Below are 19,489 nucleotides of genomic sequence, written 5' to 3'. Positions count from 1 at the left end.
GGATGTTTTCCAGCCGGTAGTAGCCGGCGGTGTTCTTGTTCTTCTATTTAGTAGTATGAGGTTTGAGTGAGAAAGAGAAGCAAACATGGGCGTAAGATTCCAACACATCCGCATCATTGTTAGCATTGCTTCAATTCGTTCATCGGATCATTGAGTCCTTTCGAATGCTTAAGTTTGGACGCATAACGAAAATCTCATAGTTCGCCCTTGGACCAGATGCTGAGTGAGCAGACCCATTTCCAGCATAGTTTCGGCATAATTGGCCATGAATGGTATTCATTAGCATAACTTCCGCCCCCTGCATAGTTGACTCGCTAAACAAAGGCAAACCGCCATGTAGGGTACCTTGAGAGAGGCACATGCATCCTTTCGTTGGCTGTTGACACGACTATATCTTTAGGCCTTTGGGCGATCCTATGGTTAATAGTTCCGGTATGTTGAAATTCCGAGGATCTGGCCACTTTTAGTTCTTTTGACCCCATTATAGCACATTCCATAGATTGACGGCAGTCGGGAGGTTTCAACAGGAAGGTAGCCCGAGCTGTATCCCGTATTACATATTAGCTATACATTAGCAACATCAAACTGCTCTGCAATTCCTGGTGCCCACAACTTTCAGTCTATTCAACTCCTAGTTCTCTTACTAGAAGCCTCGGCGAAGGCGTACGTTGAGAATGCATTTCGGTCTTTTGATCGTCCTCACACTCTGCAGCTATGTCAATGCCCTTCCGAGTGACATAAACCTCGGCGTTGCCTTGCGTGGCTGTGATGTGGAGGCCTGCGATATGGAGGTAAAGGATTTGTGTTTCTCAGTGAATGCTAAGAGCAGGAGGCTAGCTAACGAAAGGTAGTGTAGGATGGCAGGCAGCGTTGGCGGCCGTTGCGGAGGGAATCCATCCCTGAATCTTCTTGGACTTCCCCTGCTCAGCACGAACACGCCGTAGGTGTCCTAAGCCGTGTCACCCGTGTGTTATAAAATGAACCTGACCGTCGCAGTAATTGCACTTGTTCCTGGAGCAATTCATCAAGCGCAGACCCAGTGACACTTACTGCTACGAAGACCCTCATTGATGTAGAACCCACCACAACCACGGAGACCACGAACAAGAGGAAATCTCGCCCAGCTACAGAGACCACTACCGACACAGATTCCCTTACAGCCACACAAACTACTACCACTACACAGACCGTTACTGATATGGAATCGTTGACGTCTACGAGGAATCTCACCACAACTCAGTCGGCCACAGCTACTCAGACTACCACTGAAACGGAATTCTTGATAACCACACACACTCACAACATCACAATCACAGCGACTCACACTACAACAGACATAGAATCATTGTCAGTCACACAAACTATCAACAACACGCTCACTGCTACGCAGACTACGACCGATACAGAATCCACCACAGCCACCCAAAACTTCACCAATACACAAACCATCCATCACACAGAATCACTTACAGCTACAACAACTGTTACGGATACAGAATCTGTCACGGCCACGCTCACACCAAGTACTACAACGACCACGCAAACATTGATAGCCCCACAGACTGCCACCCAAGGTGCCACAGGTACTCCGGAAGTTGGGGCCTGCTTTTGCTGCACTGAGCAGGTTCGACTTCCGTACGAACTCAATGGCAACTGCGATAACATTCCAGTTTCCAATTGGACTGACAGTTGTCCATCGGGCGATGATCCGAAGCGGGACCACTTGCTATGCTGCGACTCCAGTGGATACTGTATCCAGTTGTCCTAGACATTGATTGCTCTCTATCGCCTACGATTGCGTATTACGGCGTGATTCTAAATAGCATAGTTGCTCAAGTTGATAGAGTATCTAAGATGCCTTAATAATGTCTAATTTTGTAATCAATGTACCCCAACATGCCGCTGAATGGCATACCTCGCAGGAGAGAAGTGTGGGGTCTGAGACCAGATTCCAGTGACCTCATCAATTAAGAGTTTGCATGATTGCCCTAAACATTGAATCTTTCTAATAATGCTACCTCAAATGACCGAAAATGGCATGAGCTATTAGATAACCGATATGCTATGTTCCTACAATATTATCTGTGATCTTACGATAACGTGGAATTATGATATACGATTCAGCAACATGACACTAAGTGAAGGGAGCTAGGTGGCTCTCTCATTCGCTCCTTTGCCTTCTTTTTCCGTGATATTACTCAAAATGGACAAAAATATCCGATAGGCCAGTCCCAAATAAGGCTTGCCGAGGGAATAGTGGGGGTGAACAATAACGGTCGAGGCTAGAGCATCATAGGCTGCAGTATTTATCACCCAGTCTACTATGACTAGCCCATAATACATCGATCTGGCCCCCTGGCAATATTGATGTCCAAAAGCATATATCTTGGGGTATAGCCGGGGGGAATCTCGGACAAGTGTCCGAAAAGCGAATATAAGCCAAGTGGGTCACTAGGAACCAACTAGATGGGCCGCAAAATATACAAACTTGGGAAATGAGACTTTTAGCCCCATGTGGCTGGTAATTCAATAAATTATTGCATCTGGTCTGGACAGGACTAAATTGAAGTCGCAGTTGGGACAGGGTCAGAAATTGGTATGTCATTATCAAAATTCCTCATACCAGGTAAAAATTACCAGGTGTAATTATGTCTAGTATTCAAAAAAAAAAAAAAAATTTACCTAAGTCTACACTCAGTATCCTGCATAACTCCTTGGGGGAATTCTAGGATTTGTTTGTCTATTTTGAAAGTAGTATTCTAAACCACGTTCAATGGCTGACTTGGTATAAAACATAATATAATATTACATGTACAAGTCCGCTCATCATCAGCGATTTTCTTATATTGATTGACCTATTTTCCAGCTCCACCCTAACACCAAAGCACTAATTTCTGACTCAGTCGCGTATAAATGCCCGACTAAATTTGCATACTGTTTGCGGCTACACTTTTGTCGTATCGAAAGTTAGGCACATATCCATTGCGAAACTACTTTCCCATACTTCGTCTTTGGCCGCTTAAACTACCTCCATGTCTCCGAGCATTTCAGTCATAGTCGTCGGCGCCGGTCTAGGCGGTCTTGCGACTGCCATTGGTCTACAGCGGGCAGGCCATCAAGTAACGGTGTTAGAAAAGTACCCTACTCTTGGAGAGGTCAGTTTCACACTCTCCCCCTAAGATGCTGGTGTTACCTGACGCTCGTAGATCGGAGCTGGGATCAAGGTACCGCCAAATGCAGGTCGTGTCTTTCGAGAATGGGGTCTCTTAAACGCACTGGAGAAGATTTGCATTATTCCCGAGGACGGCAAAATGCGTTCCTATCGAGACGGCAATGTATTATCCACTATGCTCCAGGACAAATTGATACAGGAGAAGTATGGAATTCCCTACTTCGTGGTTCACCGCGTTGATTTACACCACATGTTGGCGGAGGCTGCCCAGCGTGAAGGCGCTATTATCGAGCTCGGAAAAGAGGTAGCCAGCGTACGCGGTACGCCGGAGAAGGCCTTCGTTCAGCTCACTGATGGGGAGGAAAGGGCCGCGGATGTCGTCCTGGCAGCAGATGGCGAGCGCTCCCGCGTCCGCACATCAGTCCTAGGACAGGAGTTTCCGTGGAAGGATAGCGGCGATCATGTCTTCCGTGCCACAGTGCCTCTTCAGGCACTGGAGGGCGATGAGCAACTCCGAGGATTGACGCGGGGGGTCAATTGGTGGGTAGGGCCAGAGGGAAATGCACTTACCTATCCTCTGAAACGAGGTAGACTTCTCAACATTGTGATCACCCATGTTCATCCCCGGGACGCGCGCGTGGAGTTTGCTCCCACTCCCATTTCCCCAGCGGAGGTGATACATGCTTTCGACGGATGGGATCCCTTGCTACATCGCCTCTTAACCCTGACCACCACATGTGCCCGTTGGACCTTGCTACATACTGACATAGCAAGTCACTGGACGGGCGAAACAGGCAATATTGCTTTGATGGGGGATGCGGCGCATGCAATCCTTCCCTATCTGTAAGATGAACCCTCATGCGAGAGCTAAGCGTGCTGTTTAGTAACATGCGGCACAAGTCACAAATTCCAGATATTTTGACCATCTTCGAAACAATCCGCAAGCCCCGTGCGATCGAGATGCAGCGCCGGGTGAGCATGGCACGCGATATCTGGTCTATGCCGGATGGTCCGCAGCAACGCGAACGGGACCGACAGCTGCGCGAGCATGAGCCGTATGATGGATATCCCAATGTCTTGGCGGATCCCGTCCTCGCGCAGTTCATGTTTGGTTACGATGCTTTTGAGGCGGCTCGCGAGGCGTGGCGCAAGTTTGAGAAGGGGGAGTTTCCTAACACCAGGGGAACCTGGAAAGCTACGGGTGTGGTATAGAGTAATCACTTAGATTGGGTTTACGTCTTTTACTGTTAGGATTTGAGTGTATATTATCGTACAGCTTCTAGCTAGAGCACCCTCTAGTCAGGAGGGACCTGTATCTGGCAAAGAAGCAGGTACGAATCAATGGTGCATTCACTGCCACAGGTATATCATCGGTACAGAGCTAGTTCTCCAAATCTTTAGTACACTTTTGGGCCTGCTGGGCGAATTGGGTTATAGGCGTCGGGGAGTTACTGGTCCTAAGTTGGCCTGACACAAGCGTCCACAATTGGATAGACCATTCGTACACCCAACGACCTTGTCGCAAACAGACCATGGTGGAACTTCCGTCAGCAGTAATCTCCATTCTGCGGGTGAGATAAATACCATTGGGTACTTTTGGCCGAGGCTGTCGCTTGATACCTTGTGGCAGCACGTTTCGGTGTAGTATAGGTGACAGGTGTTGTGACTTGATAGCCCGCCGGCCGAGCAGAAATGTATATATTGTGTATGATTACCGGGGGTAGCACCATGGCCAGCCGGCCAAAGTCGTTCTCCCCCTAACAGATCGCCATCCTCAGCTACATAGAGTCAGCATTACAGTAGACACTATTCAGTGCCTGTCAGCAGCATCCTCGCCATGTCTACAGTCGACATACAGACACTCTTGTCCAACCTCGCGGTGCTGAGCCAGCAGCCCCTAGAAAATGACGAGCTTCGCAGCCAACTATCCGAAGCTCTCTCCCGCGCCCTGGTGGCAGTGGAACGCCCGCTGGATACTGTCCACCGCCTCTCCTTTGCAGTGGGTGCCTCTTGGGATCCCCTCTTCACGTTATCTGACATGATCATAGCCCCTGCAACTAGTCATGACCAAGGTCGCGATTGACTTGAATCTCTTTCAGATTCTTGTCTCCCACGGCCGGCCCATGGGCGTGACAGAGTTAGCTAAAGCCGCCGAGGCAGAGACTCTGCTAGTACGGCGTATCTTACGCTACTTGGCCGCATTCAACCTGATCGCCGAGACCAGTGTCGACCAGTTCGAAGCGGCCCCTGCCACACATGCTCTCACGGTTCCTGGATTTGCTGCAGGAATCATCCATCAGTCAGTGGATCCCATTCAGCTCCCTCGTGCCTCACTGACTAGCAACAAGCTTCGACGTTCAACTTCCCGCCTGGGCAGCTCTGCCCGAAGTCCTCGCAGCGAGCGAGTATCAGAACCCGTCAGACCGACAGCGCACAGCCTTCCAGCAGGCCCATCACACCGATCAAACAGTCTTCTCCTGGTTCATGGCCCAGCCGCGCCTCTTCAAAGATTTCAGCCAATGGATGACAGCACGGCGTGCCGGCAAACCAACCTGGCTCGACGTGTTCCCATTACAACGACTCCTCCTGGCAGCCAACCCCACCTCGGAGGAACCCCTCTTCGTGGACATCGGTGGAGGCGTAGGCCACCAATGTATATCCCTCATCGACCGACTCCCCCAGCTCATTGGACGAATCGTAGTCGAGGACCTCGCCCCAGTAATCGCCCACGCCCTACCACACCCTCGCGTCGAGCATCTCGCGCACGACTTCTGGACGCCGCAGCCCCTGGCCGGAGCCACATTCTACTACCTCCGCAACGTCCTGCACGACTACCCCGACAACCAATGTGTGACACTATTGCAACTCCAGCGCGACGCCATGGGGCCGAATTCTACTCTCTTGATTGACGAGATCGTTTGTCCCACTACGCGGGCCACCCGCGCCGTCGTGGATATGGACGTCGCCGTGATGGCGTGCTTGGCAGCTCGGGAGCGGACGTACGAGGAATGGGTTGGTATCTTCCAGGCTGCAGGACTGAATATCACTGAGGTACTTCCATATGTGCCTGAGGTGGGGCACAGTGTAATGGTGGTGAAACGGTTGGTAGACTAGCAGGTTTGAAAAAGACGGTATGTTACCATTCTGTATCGTTCGTGTATTCTTGTGTATTAGTATGTGGGGACTGGGTGATGCTTCCAGGACAACAAATGCTACCACTACTAATCACTTCATGTAGTTAGACCGTGCACTACGAACATGGTTTGCTGTCGGACCTTGTTTTTCTAGTAGTATCACAATGCTGCTGCATTGCTGGGTAACTGGGCAACTAGTGAATATGGACCTACATTAGTGCTGACCGCAGCACCTCAATAAACACCGCTGATGTTACAGCTAAGGACTACTACATTAATCACCGGTAGGTGCAAAATTTCCTTCATACTAACGGTGGCGTCCAATGGCTCGCCTATTAGACAGGCAGGTTTTGCGGCCCTGCATCGTATCAGGGAGGCATTAGCCGATGATTATTCGGTATGGGTGACTAATAAGATTTATATTCCTAGTTGAATGCTACGGTTAATCTTACGTTCTGTCGAAAAGCAGTGGGTGAGCCTTTGATGTGTAGGCTACAGGGACGATTACTTCCTTCTTACATGTTCCTGATTAGTTGATCTTACTTCAGGTAGGTAGGTAGGTAGGTAGGTTTATGACGGGGGAATATCAAAGAGATTGTGAGGAAAAAGAAAAGAATTGATATTGTTTGTGTTACTTCCGTATAATCATTGCTACATTTACGTTTGTAATCATATTGAAGCCTCCACCAACGTATCATTATCGCTAACAACCTCCCAATCACAGCCCCGATTACTATTTCACCCCTTACTTCGCAAAGTGAGCCAATTCGACTCGGCTAATGCTCGTACTAGACTCCCCCGGCAACCGGTGCTCCTGCAAAGTCTGCGTAATGTCGACTGTCTGGTAAATACTTTTCGAGGCTCCCTCACGACGCAATAAATTCTCGCCATCATCTGGGGCCCATTTGCCCGTCTTGGCGAGTGCTTTGACCGAGGTCTTGACCACACCGATCCGGTAAGATGTGTTCGATCCCGTATCGTGGTTGCCGCTGGAGGAGGGTTTGATTGGCCGGCCGTTGACCAGAAAGTCCCAAAGCGGTTTCGAAGGGGGGATGCAAGCCGCGATTATTAGAAGCGAGATCTCCAAGAATGCCCAGATATAGAGCGAGTAGCTGTTCCACGTGGGATCCGTGGGGTCCGATGCTGCAATGAATCTCGAGGTTTTGATACAGGCGCAGACTCCAGCTCTGGAGGGACGGGTATGGTGGTTAGTTCAGATTCTGTTACCGGTGTCTATGGAACAAGGGTATAGGGAGCAGGTATGGCAGAAAGCGTGACTTACATGGCGCCAAGTCCCAGGATAAAGAAGAGTGCGATACGTTTCCGGAGTCCAACCTTGAGTTCAACGATGAATGTCAAAGGGAGCAAGGCCAACACGAAGTCGATGTATGCGCCGAGGGCTGCGGAGTACATGTGTTAGAGATTGGTAGCTGAATGAACAGGGTAAGAGCTAGTTGTGCACAAGTCACTTACAAGACAGAAGCATGGTGAAATCCGTGTCGACGGAGGCATCCAGACACTTTGCTTTCCCGGTGAGCCTCAAGCTTGTATCCCAGAGCGCTTGGATGGGTCGGCACTGTCCCAGCAGGATGCAGAGGTTGATTATAGTGACAAGTGTATACACCACGATATGAATGATCAGAAACCATCGACGCCATCTAGAGGTGCGTCCGGTGATGCGCATAATAAATAAAGCCACGCTGATCTTTCCCAGAACCGCCGCAAGTGCTGCAGGCACCTGGTCGATGATCTGAAGTTTCAAAATATATGGTAAATCAGCTGGATCGATGTATGCCGTATGTCGCGCGCCGCCGCGGAGCACCATCGCCGTGCTCAGCGCAGCAGCGATGATGTATTGTATCTGTGACAGTTAGCATTATGTTGATTCATGCTCCACTCTGCAGTATGCTGTGCTTGCTTACCCAAGCGAATAGCATGGTCCAATCATCATAGCCCAAATCGTTTCGCGCACTGCGGCAGTAGAAACGTATTCCCACTAGCGCGACAGTGACTGGAAACGGCGCCCAGAAACAGGCCAAGAGGCCGGGAGCCCGATCGATATCAGGGGGAAGCGGAGCTGACATGGCATTCCTGTCCGTGCTGTGTAAGGTTTGGGGACACGAACGGCGAGGAATGGCTCGCTAGACTTATAGAGATGCAGTCCCCATGACTATAACCATTATGTCCTACAGGGGGCAGCCGACTTGTTCTGTCCCCTCATGACGCTAAAGAGGGGCCGTTTGGAATTGAAGAGACTTCTGCATGTCTGCATTGGTCCGCAGGGACAGTCTGCCTTGGGGTGGCCACTAGAATGATTGGGGTCCATTATCGTTGGTGGGTGACATGCATTAGTACAAGCGAGTCCAACTGCACTTAAAAGACGATTGACAGACGGCTACACGGAATATTGTGCACGTGTTATGATGGTCAGCAAACCTGCTAATATGTGGCTTTGGGGGTGTAGGAGCTTTGGCGTAAATTGTAAGTAGGGGTAAGGGGAGATGGCTGCGCATAGGTAGAGGTACAGCTGTGGACGTATGTCCAGTAAGCTTGGTATCCCTATTATTACCTTGCAACAGAATAAGGGCAATAGCCGAGTTTGGACAGGATTGGCGCCTTTCTACAAAAGGTAGTAATTATCAGAGGAGACAGGGTACCTGCACCCTATGTTATGATTGGAACGATGTTACGAGCGAAGCCTCCCTCGCTGCTTGGGTCTGCCTGAATTCAGAAAATGAGGCCCATCGATTAAAACTAGTATTCATCAGACCGAATGTCGTCCACCAGTATATATTAGATCACTGTAGCCGAGGCGACATTCGTAACGCTATTTCGACTATACAACACGTGCACTGGGAGATCTTGCAGTTTCGGGTTGGCTCAGCCATTTACATATCCACAGCTAATGAGTAGAGAGATACATGGTCAGCACAATGGATATCATCGGTCCCTCACCTTAGTTCGTTGTTCACACCGTTCAGGATGCAGATCCAGACCCTTCTGCGCCCACTCCGGAGAGCTCGGGAAGGCCGAAGATGTTCTCCCAACCCGCTAAGCCAGCTTTTCAAGCAGTAAAATTGCAATATGCCTTGTAATAGCTCAAGTATTGATAACCGGCGTTCAAGTCAGAGTCTTCCACGCTACAATAACTCCACTCTTGCTGCGGGTGTATCCGTGGAGCAAGGTCACTTGGGGGCGATGATGTGGAGCTAGAGGGCCGTGCCCTCATTGCGATTTGTCCACCCGGTTAAAGTCTACACGCCAGTGATGCTCCGCAGTGAGCTTAACCAAAATGGGAGGTATCCTGCGACTGGTCTTCCAGCCTTGTGCAGCGTCTCGGAAATCCCTACCGATTCTTGGTTCAAGCGAGGTAATAGTTTGGGATTGCTGCATGCTGAGTTGAAGTCCATCATTTTGGCCCCTTTGACCAAGAAAGTATTCCGTCTCGGACGATGGCCGCGAAAGGGTATGGCCGAGACGTATCGCTCCATCTACCTCATTTGTGTCTGACTATGCGAGGCTACAGTACTTCGCTCAATGTTATCGGTTAATGAGGTGGTGCCCTAGCAGGTGGGGGCGAGATGATATGCAAGAGACACAGAACAATATCTGCTAACTTTGGGGCCGAGTACGAGGTTTTCTGCATCCATCGAAGAATCCTTCATGTGGAAATGGGACGCCTGTCTACCAGAGCCCCCTTTCCCACTCATTGGCTAAATAATGATGATCGTGGGTGTTTGAAGTCCATATAAAGCGATCCAATGGCACGCGGAAGACCTCTTGTAATCAGCTCTGTCCTTGCAGACCACACTCCCTGAACCAACACACACAAACGATGTTATTGGGTCAGGTTTCGTGGGCCCTTGTAGCCGGATCCGCGGCTGTAGTGGTTGCTACCTCCCATTCAGCCTCCTCGAGCACCCGCTATCCATATGGCCAATTACCTACGCAACCTCTCTCTCTGTGGCGCGAGGACCAGGTATATTCCCCCCCGGCGAATCGATCGCCCAAAATATGTTGATTCCCTCGCTAATTAGTCGCAGTCGGGTTCCTGCAATCCGCCTTGGTCAACGGTGTCTCCGGCCGGTTCGCCGCCGGACACCGGAGTAACACGGTACTACAATTTCACTGTCTCCAGGGAGATTACTGCGCCTGATGGATACAACAAGAGCGGACTTTTGATCAATGGACAGTTTCCCGGCCCGATGATCGAGGCCAACTGGGGTGATATGATCGAAGTCACTGTGCAGAATGAGATCTATTCTGTAGAAGAAGGTCTCACCCTGCATTGGCATGGGTTAACGCAGAAGAAAACTCCCTGGGAAGATGGTGTTCCAGGAGTCACTCAGTGTCCGATTGTCCCAGGGTCCAGCTTTACCTATCGATTCCAGGCCGACCAATATGGGACCAGCTGGTATCACACCCACTACAGCGCCCAATACACTGACGGGGCTTATGGTCCGTTGATCATCCATGGTCCTGTCCAGCCAGGTGCATCCTACGACTTGGACATAGGCCCCATTATGATCTCGGATTATGGGCGCGATAGCTACTTTGCTATCCTAGAGGAGATTCTCTCGATCCCGCCACAGTTCCCGAATGTGGATAACAACTTGATCAATGGCCATGGGGTGGTTAATTGCAGCAGCGCGGGCCAATGCAACACCGGTGCAGGCTATGCACGGTTCAACTTCACCTCGGGCAAGAAACACCGGCTGCGCCTGCTGAACACCGGATCCAACGCCAACCAGAAGTTCAGTATTGACGGACATAACTTGACCGTCATCGCGAACGACTTTGTTCCCCTGCAGCCCTACACTACGGATGTTGTGACCCTGGGCGTGGGCCAGCGGGCCGACGTGATCGTGGAAGCCACAGGCAGTCCCACAGACGCATACTGGATGCGTGCATCGATCGACATAGAATGCTTAAATGCGACGGCATCCTACCAAACGGTCAAGGCTGCCATTTACTACGAAGGCGCGGACACCACTGTGGCACCGACCAGCAACTCGACCGTGACCTGGGAGAGCAATAACTGCCGCAACGACCCCCTTGATACCACTGTTCCCTACTACCCTCAGACACCGCCATCAACGCCAGAATTGACTGAAACGCTGGAGATCACACTGGGACAGAACGCCTCTGGCAACACCTTATTCTTTGTGAATAACTCCACCTTCCGCGCCAACTACAACACCCCCCTCCTGCTCCTCGGCCGCCACGGGAACTTCTCCTACCCTTACAGCCCGCAGTTCAATCTTCACAACACGGGAGCCAACTCGTCCGTCCGACTAATCATCTACAATCTCTTCGCAATGCACCACCCGATGCACCTGCACGGTCACAACTTTTGGGTTCTGGCCGACGGCCGCGGCGAATGGGACGGGGTAATCACCAACCCGTCCAACCCACAGCGCCGGGATACCCAGATCCTCCAGCCAGGCACCCCAGAGGACCCGGCGTATATCGTGCTGGAGTGGAAGGCGGACAATCCGGGCGTGTGGCCGCTTCATTGCCACATGTCTTATCATGTCAGTGCGGGCTTGCTTGTGAACATTGTGGTACGTTTACCCATGCCAGTTCGTGATGATAAATTGCTGACTTTTTCTTCCATAGGAACGCCCCGACGAGATCCAACAATTGTCAATCCCCAGTAGCCTGGCACAGACTTGTCGGGATTGGGCTTACTTCAGCGGACATGAGTTTGTGGATGAGATTGACTCGGGAGTATGAGGAGCAAGGAACGAGACGACCTACATCGGTAGTGTGGGTCGTCTTTGGGGGCCATCATCACAGTGGTCTCAATCGAGACCCTACGCACGATCGTACAGGCTCTAAAAGCTTCCTAACTAGGACTGGTTTCTTTAGTATATATATTGGCTAGATAATATTAGGCACCTTAACATGGACTCCTGTTGCTAGAGAACTGACCGAGACAGTCATTCTCAGACCGCTAAGGCTACTACTATAACTCTCTCTTCCAACGAGCTCCCGATAATACTTCCAATCTACTATTACTATGGCCACTATCAAGACCATTCATCCTTGCCTCGCCAGAGCGATTTGTCGGACCATGTAAGACGTAGTGGGCCACCAATATAGTCATATAAGCAGTAATGCAGACAACCCCCTCTATCGCTTATCCTCGTGATTTTCTATATCAAATTGCATGACAATAGTCCCTGAGTAACCGGTTAACCAGAGTCATGATTTAGTGTTTTTTATCATTACCGTATATCAGAAACACAGTATATGAAACTTTTCTTATTATTCTACTACTGAATAGCTGATGGGAACCACATGATTCCAATGAAAGAAATTTTTTATGGGAAGAAGTTAGAAACATTACTACCTACCAACATTCAACATTCGATGAGCTATTATGTATATCATCAACTTAGATCAGCAATCCAATTACTTCAACTAGAAAATTCCTATATTAGTGCTTACATGCATAGGTGGTCTCCGGTAGCGGAGGCCCAGATAGATTTTCCCGATCTGAGACGGAGAATAAGTTTCTTACTTGAGTATTGTCGCAATAAATGTTCCAAAACGAGTAACTGCATGTATTGTTGGCCAGGGAGGGTCCGAATAGCAACAGCATACGTCTTTTAGCCCTGCCGTGTCCTCCGTACTAATGAATTGCAAATTACATGCAATGTACATGTATTCGGTCATACCATACAGCAGTGGGGGCGAGTGGAGAGAAATATTGAAGCGGTCCCTTGATTCTGCATGCCTACGCTTTACTAGAGTACCATGTAGGACGCTCGTTGAGCTGCTAGTTCTTCCTTGAATAAGGAACAACAAGACTTTCCCTGTGCTTTAGTACACAGGTGTCGTACCCAACTATTAGCGGCACCCATGCTCGTCGTTTAATCGAGGAGAGGATAGGCGGCTACCTCGGACGAGCCTTGTGGGACTGAGTAACCGAGAGACTGATTATACGGTAGCTAGCCATACACAACTGGCCTACATGTCAGAAGCTGGACTTATCCCATGCAGTTGAAGGTGAGATGGTAGAGTACATAGGGGGCTAGCGTCTTTACGCGTTTGAGAAGACTGCATCCGGCAGTATATATATTGGTCGTATTTCCAGTCGAACCATTGCAAACAACCCTGCATCTACTGTCTATGTATAACCAGGGCCTTCTCTATTACCCCTCTCGTCTTCAAACCTTTCTCTCTGGCATGCCTGTCAATGCAGAAATGGCATCTTCAACCAAGACCATCACCGGTGCCATGCCACCCCAAGCCAACCCTCAGCGTGGTCCACCAACCTACCACGACCTCCCCCTAAACTTGACCAACCCATCCACCTGGATCCCATACATCCAATTAATGCGTCTTGAACGCCCAGCGGCCTTAATCGGCTACTACATGCCCTCAATCCTCGGCCTAGTCTACGCCGCCAGCCTCGCCGGCCCATCCGCCGTGCCACCCACACAGCTCCTCTCGCACAGCGGCTTCTTCCTAGTCGCGAACATCTTCATCCGCGGCGCAGCCTGTACCTGGAACGACAACATCGACCAAGACTATGACCGACAGGTCGACCGATGCCGGGGACGACCCATTGCGCGAGGAGCCGTCACTACTCTTCAAGGCCACGTCTTTCTCTCTCTCCAGCTAGCAATCCTAGTCGCACTCATGCATCCACTTCCGCACCCTTGCGGCGTTTATTCCATCGCCATGGGCGCGCTATATGCTCTGTATCCGTTCTGCAAGCGCTTCACACATTACCCGCAGGCCATCCTGGGCGTACCCCTTGCCCTGGCTGTTGTCATATCTGCGTACTCGCTGGACGTTCCCGGTGGGAATCCTTTCCAGGATAGAAAGACAATAGCTGCTACACTTGCGCTGGGAAGCGCGGAGGTCCTCTGGACTATGATCTACGATACTATCTATGCGCATCAGGATTTAGCGGATGATGTCCGCGCCGGGGTCAAGTCGATGGCGGTGAAATTTCGGCACTATACGAAGCCGCTGTGCGCGGTTCTGGGTGTCTTGCAGGTTGGATTGCTGGCGTTGGCGGGGATTTGGACCCAGATGCCTCTGGTTTATTTTGTGCTGGGTGTGATGGGTTCGGCTATGGCGTTGGTAGTGATGATCGCCTCGGTGGATTTGAGTGTGCCGAGCAGTTGTGCGAGGTGGTTTAAGTTGGGGTTTTGCTGGGTTGGCGGGTGCATGAATGTGGGGTTTTTGGCGGTGTATTTGGTGAGGTGGTGGTTTGGATAATGAAATGTGGGGATTGGGGTGAAGACAGTCCTGGTAGATGGCTGACGCATTGTGTGGAGGTGTATAGTTGGTGAGTCCTGATACTGGACTCAAGGGGTTAGCTGTGGCTGCTGGGGTGGGTGACGGTTTGTAAGTTGAGGTATATAAGTGGGAAGACATACTGAGCTATATTCAATGAAATTGGAACAGGATAGATTTTTAGAATATAGCACTATACGCTCCCTATAGCCCTGAGATTCTATACCAATTTCTTATGAAAGCGATGAGCTGCTACAAAGAGTCCTACTCTGCGGTCTTTCAAATGCAATGAAGCCTACTAGTAGGATCCCGGGTAAATCACTTCGATATGATGGATATTATATATGTCTCATCCACTAGATCAAAACGACCCAGAACAGATAGTATGTCTTAAACATAAATGGGCTTTTTCGAAATACTGTATAGTCAAACCATGGTATATCTATTACCACTATATCACTCGATATATATGGATGGCCATAAAATCAGAAGTATGTATTGATTCGGTGATCTCAGGCCACCTAACTAGGCTAGAAGCTATGTTCCCAATAAACAATTCATCAGACCACATTATCATAACCTATACCTGCTGTACTCCTTGGTTGACGTTCCTTTCCCGTGCTGATACATCTCATAATCCCAGTTGTCTATTCACTGCATTGCTTGAGTCTCAGTCGACCCTTACATTGTAGTTCTACTCTCGAGTCCCTTACTACTGACAGCTCCTATAGTATAAGTGGCCCAGACATGGGGCTACCCTACCCCGTACACCGGCCTCATTATATACAGATTCTAAAGGATCACACGTTGGCTAAACATAGGTTTCATTTCTTGGGCATGAAAGATTATTAAATCGGCAGCGAATATGGACACATTTGAGTATTAGCCCGTGGAAACCGATATGACGTTACTACTGCATCCTATTCCCCCTTATTGGTGCCGTCACGTGGCACTGGCCACGATTGTTTGTGGTGTCTTTGCGCTCCTATCCAGCTCGGATGGAGACACTGCCATGTCGGGTTGCGGCACTGCTGAGTACGGTTTACGTCGGAAGACAAACCACCTACATCAATCATTCCGTTAATACCAAAATCGAGCAGAATCCTTAAGCGAGGAGTGAACATACCATATGGCAGAGGCTAATATTATGACGGCTGGGACACCAAGCCCCACACTCAAGCCGATGATCAGCTTGTTCCTATTCGAATGATGGTGCTCGTTATCACCACCGGCATCCGTACTGGAAGCACCAGTTGCAGTTGCGGTCGCCGTCGGGGGAACATAGGACACCGGGGTTCCAGAAGTGGCACCCAGTCTGCGAGCATTGCTTCCAAAGGGGATAGCACTGGTCAAGGAGGCAAAGGTGTTCGCGGGATATGTGGCATCTACGCCTGATTCAACTGTGAGAACTGTCGTCATCGTACTCTTGACCGATGTCGTGTTCTGAAGGTTGACAGGGCAGTTGATTAGTCCTTGGGATATACAGTTCACAACCGTATACGTCGTCGAGGTAGACACTGTAGTGGTAACGAGGTCCTCCCGCTTCTCGAAGGTGGCTGTAGGGGTTATGGTCGATGGAGATGTCTTAGAGCCAGCGCATATGCTAGCCAGGGTTGTGTAAAACACTGGCACAGTGGTGTTGGGCGTTGGCCCCCATTGGTATGTATCAACAGCGACGGTTGCTCCCGCAGCAGCACCCAGGGCAAGGGTGTACTCTGCAACAGCTTCGAAGTCGCATTGGGCGTCTTTGCTTGTAGAAGCATCGACCTCTAGGAGGAAGTCGGCCACATAAGCAGACAATTCGCCGCCAACTCCTGCACTGAAGCTCAGAAATTCGAAGACGGAGACCGAGCTCGGGGTGGATATTTGGAATCCGATACTGGTTTGGACTTGAAGGAGGGCTTGGATGGATCCATGGCCTGTGACGGTTACTGGAAGAAACTCCATCCGCCCACCGGGTCTGCAACACTTTGATTAGTCCGGTCGCCCAAGAAAACAAAAGGCTTCGCCTGGTTTGTGGTGCGTAGAACTCACAGTGTGATGCTGGATACATTCTTGTTGAATAGTTCCAGCGTCATAGCTAATCCATCATCTAGCTTGATGTGGATTCCACTGCTGATGTCAATTTCCGCTTCGGCGATAAGAACGAGCGAAACCTTGAATATAGCACCGGCCTCGAGGCCAGGTATTGAGATTCCTTCTGGCGTCTCAGAGGTGAACAGGTTAACTGTGTAGGTAGCTCCGGCCGACAGCTGAAGATCTAGCTCCAGATACAGCTCTAGGCCATCGAACTCGACTTGTGCATGCACACCAGGGAATATACTTCCATCATCCAGATCGAAGTCAAGACCCTCCAAGGTCGGCCAGGCCGGAATATCGACCAGTTGAAGCTGTGAGACATCCTCGAGAATATCACTGGCAGCTTCACGCGCAAAGGCTTCTAGGTCGTCCACCGCTGTATTAGTGACGTTCTCAAGCTTGTCCTTGAAGCTATCCACGGCCGTGGTGACATTGAACCCATCGTCGATGGTCAAGTACCCGCCGACGGTTCCATTGATATAGCAGGCCGTGCAGATGACTGCAAGGCTGGATTCCAGGTCCAATGTCCCGTTTTTTGGTCCCACAGTTTTCTCGGTGCTACAACCGAGAGGTCAATATTAGTGTGTGTACACTAGAAAATTCGAGCAAGTGGTGGTCAAGTTAAATACCTTGCTCCAATGGAGAAGATAGTAGCATTCGCCCAGCTTTTTGTTAAAGCAGTCTGATTGATGGTGTATGTTGTGCCTCTAGCCTCGAGTAGAGCTCGTCTGATGGCGATCGTGGTGTCTTTGTCAGCATTGTGGTGGGTTTGCAATGGAGCATATTCTCCACTGAATGCGTGCACAATGCTTAGCAGGCAGATGAGAACACAGATGCTTCTAACCATCATTGTGGAGATGTCAGATTGCTAAGCTCCATCTGTCATTCTGGGACTGAAAGCAGGCTGGGGCTGTTCAAATAGCTTGTTGCTCCCCTCAGCCTTGTGCCGCTCCCAAGGTGGTGATACAGAACACCGTAGTATCACAGCCTCCCTTTTTTTATCATCCCGGTCCGAAATGATGGCGCAGCATGACTGCATTAGTGTCTCAGGGGCCGAAATGACATTCCCCGCACCTGAACCGAGGCCGAACGATATCTTGCTGTGGATAGCACAACCAATATATTACCTGCATCTATTGTTACTCCATAGCCCTTGTGAATTTGGGACTAATATACCAATCCTCACTGCCCAACTGTGGCCACGACAAAATCTATTCCCATGCGGACAAACCTCATCGGACTCTTGGGCAGACTTCGGGAGGGAAAGGAACAAGGCTAGTTCGACCCTAAATCTTCCTAGCGGCGGACAGGCCCTCGCGTCGAGCTTTCCATATCTCCATTTCGTATCGCGTGGGTTAGCCCGGCATTAGCGCCGTCTCAGGCACCGTGAACCTGACCAAATTAGTCGTATTCCAGGCGAAGGGATTTGGTCGACTGAAAGTGGCATCCAAACTGCGCCACTCCCTCGTATCACACTGTGTTGGTTCGGATGGCACTTTCTGCAACGAGGATAGAGTCTTGTACTACTTTCTGTTGGATAGGTCTGAAACTTCATCCAGGTAAGGCCTGTCGGGACCCAAAAGGATTTATCACTCTCAAAATAGGGCCTCTCGTACACCTTCTGGACCTATGTTATGTCGACCGTACAACTCCTTATTTGACGGCTAGTTGTGTTCCTCTAGGTAATAGTGATCCCATAGATTCTAAAACGGCACCGCAACAGTCAGTCTCAGAGTCTATTGGGGCTACATAAGCCCAGTTGATCCTTGACTAACTTTAATCGGATTTTGGCATTTGGCGACAGCAAATACGAGAATCCTGCAATACCTTCGGGATGTCGTGTAGGATGATATATTCCAATAGAGGTGAGAGATTGATAGATCCTGCCTGAGATTGCGATCATACGAGTCTGGAGTTTCGATCATCAGACCATTTCGCCATGTAGTAGCGTTTAACATATTCCTATCAGAGGCAGCAAGGTGAATAAGACCTGCACTGCGGTAATTGCAACCACAAATTGTACTTGAACGTCGGTAAGGAATGACCTAATGAATGTGATAGACAAAACAGTAAATCCGCTTACCACCAGAGCAAATTCAATGCGATAAATCCAGGGAAAGGAACCATCGGTCTGTAAGTTTATCCTCTCGTTTTACGCACAACCAGAGACTGTCCCCAGACTCAGTATTCCATGTCCCTCAGCAGTATACAAGATATGGGAAAGAGAAGCATAGATCCCGAAGCCTGAAATCAGTAGAGCCACATTGGAGTATAAAAAGATAGGGAAGGATCTTCCTCATGACTGCTATATACCTAAGCGGACGCCGTAGTCTGGTCTAGGGCAATCACAAAGACAATACATCTTTATTGCCCATCTTACTATCAGCCAAATGGACAATCAGCGAATTGAGGATTGTGTGCCCTGGCCAATCTGGGTATGATATCAATGTTATAAGCTCCTGAGCAGAGAGAAGGGCGGTGTAATCGACATGCGCAGATTGGTTATCCATGCAAGATGGAGTAACCAAACTGCGTACACCATTTGACTTTTTAGCTCCAAGACAGATACAGTTTGGTGCAGAATAAACTAGAAGGCTTGAGCCTAACTGATGTTAGGGCATATGTGCGGACACTTACGGATAGCTTTACTCCCGCTGTATGCTCGTGCTTTTTTCAATCGCAAATCAACCGCTGTGTACTATATGATTGCTTTTACCATCGAAGCTCTCTTGCATCTCCACCTGATCAGTGGCATTGGCTCGAGATGACAACTAATAAACGAGAATATGAGAAGCTCCAGCAGATAAGTACCAATAATGGTAGAAGATTAGATAACGATTTTGGTATG

At 49.7% G+C, this 19,489-nt stretch overlaps 7 protein-coding genes across 7 annotated transcripts; 5 read left to right on the top strand and 2 right to left on the bottom strand.

Moving 5' to 3' along the window:
- Positions 1-427: 427 nt before the first annotated feature.
- ASPBRDRAFT_675217 (uncharacterized protein) lies at positions 428-1,768 on the top strand (the record flags this gene model as incomplete). The annotated part of the gene is made up of 3 exons (XM_067628908.1): positions 428-791; positions 852-940; positions 1,018-1,768. The coding sequence occupies exons 1-3, from the start codon at positions 675-677 to the stop codon at positions 1,766-1,768; spliced, it is 957 nt and encodes a 318-aa protein (XP_067479432.1). The 5' UTR covers positions 428-674.
- A 1,276-nt stretch (positions 1,769-3,044) lies between these two features.
- ASPBRDRAFT_95888 (uncharacterized protein) lies at positions 3,045-4,345 on the top strand (the record flags this gene model as incomplete). Its single annotated transcript, XM_067629537.1, has 3 exons — positions 3,045-3,155; positions 3,207-4,015; positions 4,045-4,345. Coding segments are annotated over 3 exons (1,221 nt in total), but the record flags the coding sequence as incomplete, so codon positions are not given.
- A 664-nt stretch (positions 4,346-5,009) lies between these two features.
- ASPBRDRAFT_196291 (uncharacterized protein) lies at positions 5,010-6,286 on the top strand (the record flags this gene model as incomplete). Its single annotated transcript, XM_067620978.1, has 3 exons — positions 5,010-5,171; positions 5,221-5,471; positions 5,521-6,286. The coding sequence occupies 3 exons, from the start codon at positions 5,010-5,012 to the stop codon at positions 6,284-6,286; spliced, it is 1,179 nt and encodes a 392-aa protein (XP_067479430.1).
- Positions 6,287-6,911: 625 nt separating this feature from the next.
- ASPBRDRAFT_153274 (uncharacterized protein) lies at positions 6,912-8,390 on the bottom strand (the record flags this gene model as incomplete). Its single annotated transcript, XM_067619360.1, has 4 exons — positions 6,912-7,493; positions 7,589-7,706; positions 7,780-8,167; positions 8,229-8,390. 4 exons carry the CDS (start codon positions 8,388-8,390, stop codon positions 7,052-7,054), a joined length of 1,110 nt encoding a protein of 369 aa, XP_067479429.1. The 3' UTR covers positions 6,912-7,051.
- Positions 8,391-10,141: 1,751 nt separating this feature from the next.
- ASPBRDRAFT_65837 (uncharacterized protein) lies at positions 10,142-12,613 on the top strand (the record flags this gene model as incomplete). The annotated part of the gene is made up of 5 exons (XM_067628602.1): positions 10,142-10,285; positions 10,344-11,870; positions 11,926-12,036; positions 12,232-12,384; positions 12,596-12,613. The coding sequence occupies 5 exons, from the start codon at positions 10,142-10,144 to the stop codon at positions 12,611-12,613; spliced, it is 1,953 nt and encodes a 650-aa protein (XP_067479428.1).
- A 938-nt stretch (positions 12,614-13,551) lies between these two features.
- ASPBRDRAFT_125624 (4-hydroxybenzoate octaprenyltransferase) lies at positions 13,552-14,544 on the top strand (the record flags this gene model as incomplete). Its single annotated transcript, XM_067617806.1, has 1 exon — positions 13,552-14,544. The coding sequence occupies one exon, from the start codon at positions 13,552-13,554 to the stop codon at positions 14,542-14,544; it is 993 nt and encodes a 330-aa protein (XP_067479427.1).
- A 515-nt stretch (positions 14,545-15,059) lies between these two features.
- ASPBRDRAFT_153268 (uncharacterized protein) lies at positions 15,060-17,757 on the bottom strand. Its single transcript, XM_067619359.1, has 4 exons — positions 17,271-17,757; positions 16,597-17,199; positions 15,689-16,522; positions 15,060-15,625 (listed from the first exon to the last, which is right to left on the bottom strand). Exons 1-4 carry the CDS (start codon positions 17,489-17,491, stop codon positions 15,505-15,507), a joined length of 1,779 nt encoding a protein of 592 aa, XP_067479426.1. The 5' UTR covers positions 17,492-17,757; the 3' UTR covers positions 15,060-15,504.
- Positions 17,758-19,489: the final 1,732 nt, after the last annotated feature.

This window comes from Aspergillus brasiliensis (genome assembly GCF_001889945.1).
Source record: "Aspergillus brasiliensis CBS 101740 unplaced genomic scaffold ASPBRscaffold_6, whole genome shotgun sequence".
NCBI lineage: Eukaryota > Fungi > Ascomycota > Eurotiomycetes > Eurotiales > Aspergillaceae > Aspergillus > Aspergillus brasiliensis.
Note: the sequence above shows the minus strand (reverse complement) of the source record. Positions and strands in the feature narration are given on the sequence as shown.

Bases quoted from the DNA above. Each gene is read 5' to 3' on its own strand.
- ASPBRDRAFT_153268 (XM_067619359.1), bottom strand. From the start codon at position 17,491: ATGATGGTTAGAAGCATCTGTGTTCTCATCTGCCTGCTAAGCATTGTG. The intron at 17,200-17,270 runs GTATTTAACTTG...TCTCGGTTGTAG, and splicing joins ATCTTCTCCATTGGAGCAAG to CACCGAGAAAACTGTGGGAC. The intron at 16,523-16,596 runs GTGAGTTCTACG...AAAGTGTTGCAG, and splicing joins AATGTATCCAGCATCACACT to ACCCGGTGGGCGGATGGAGT.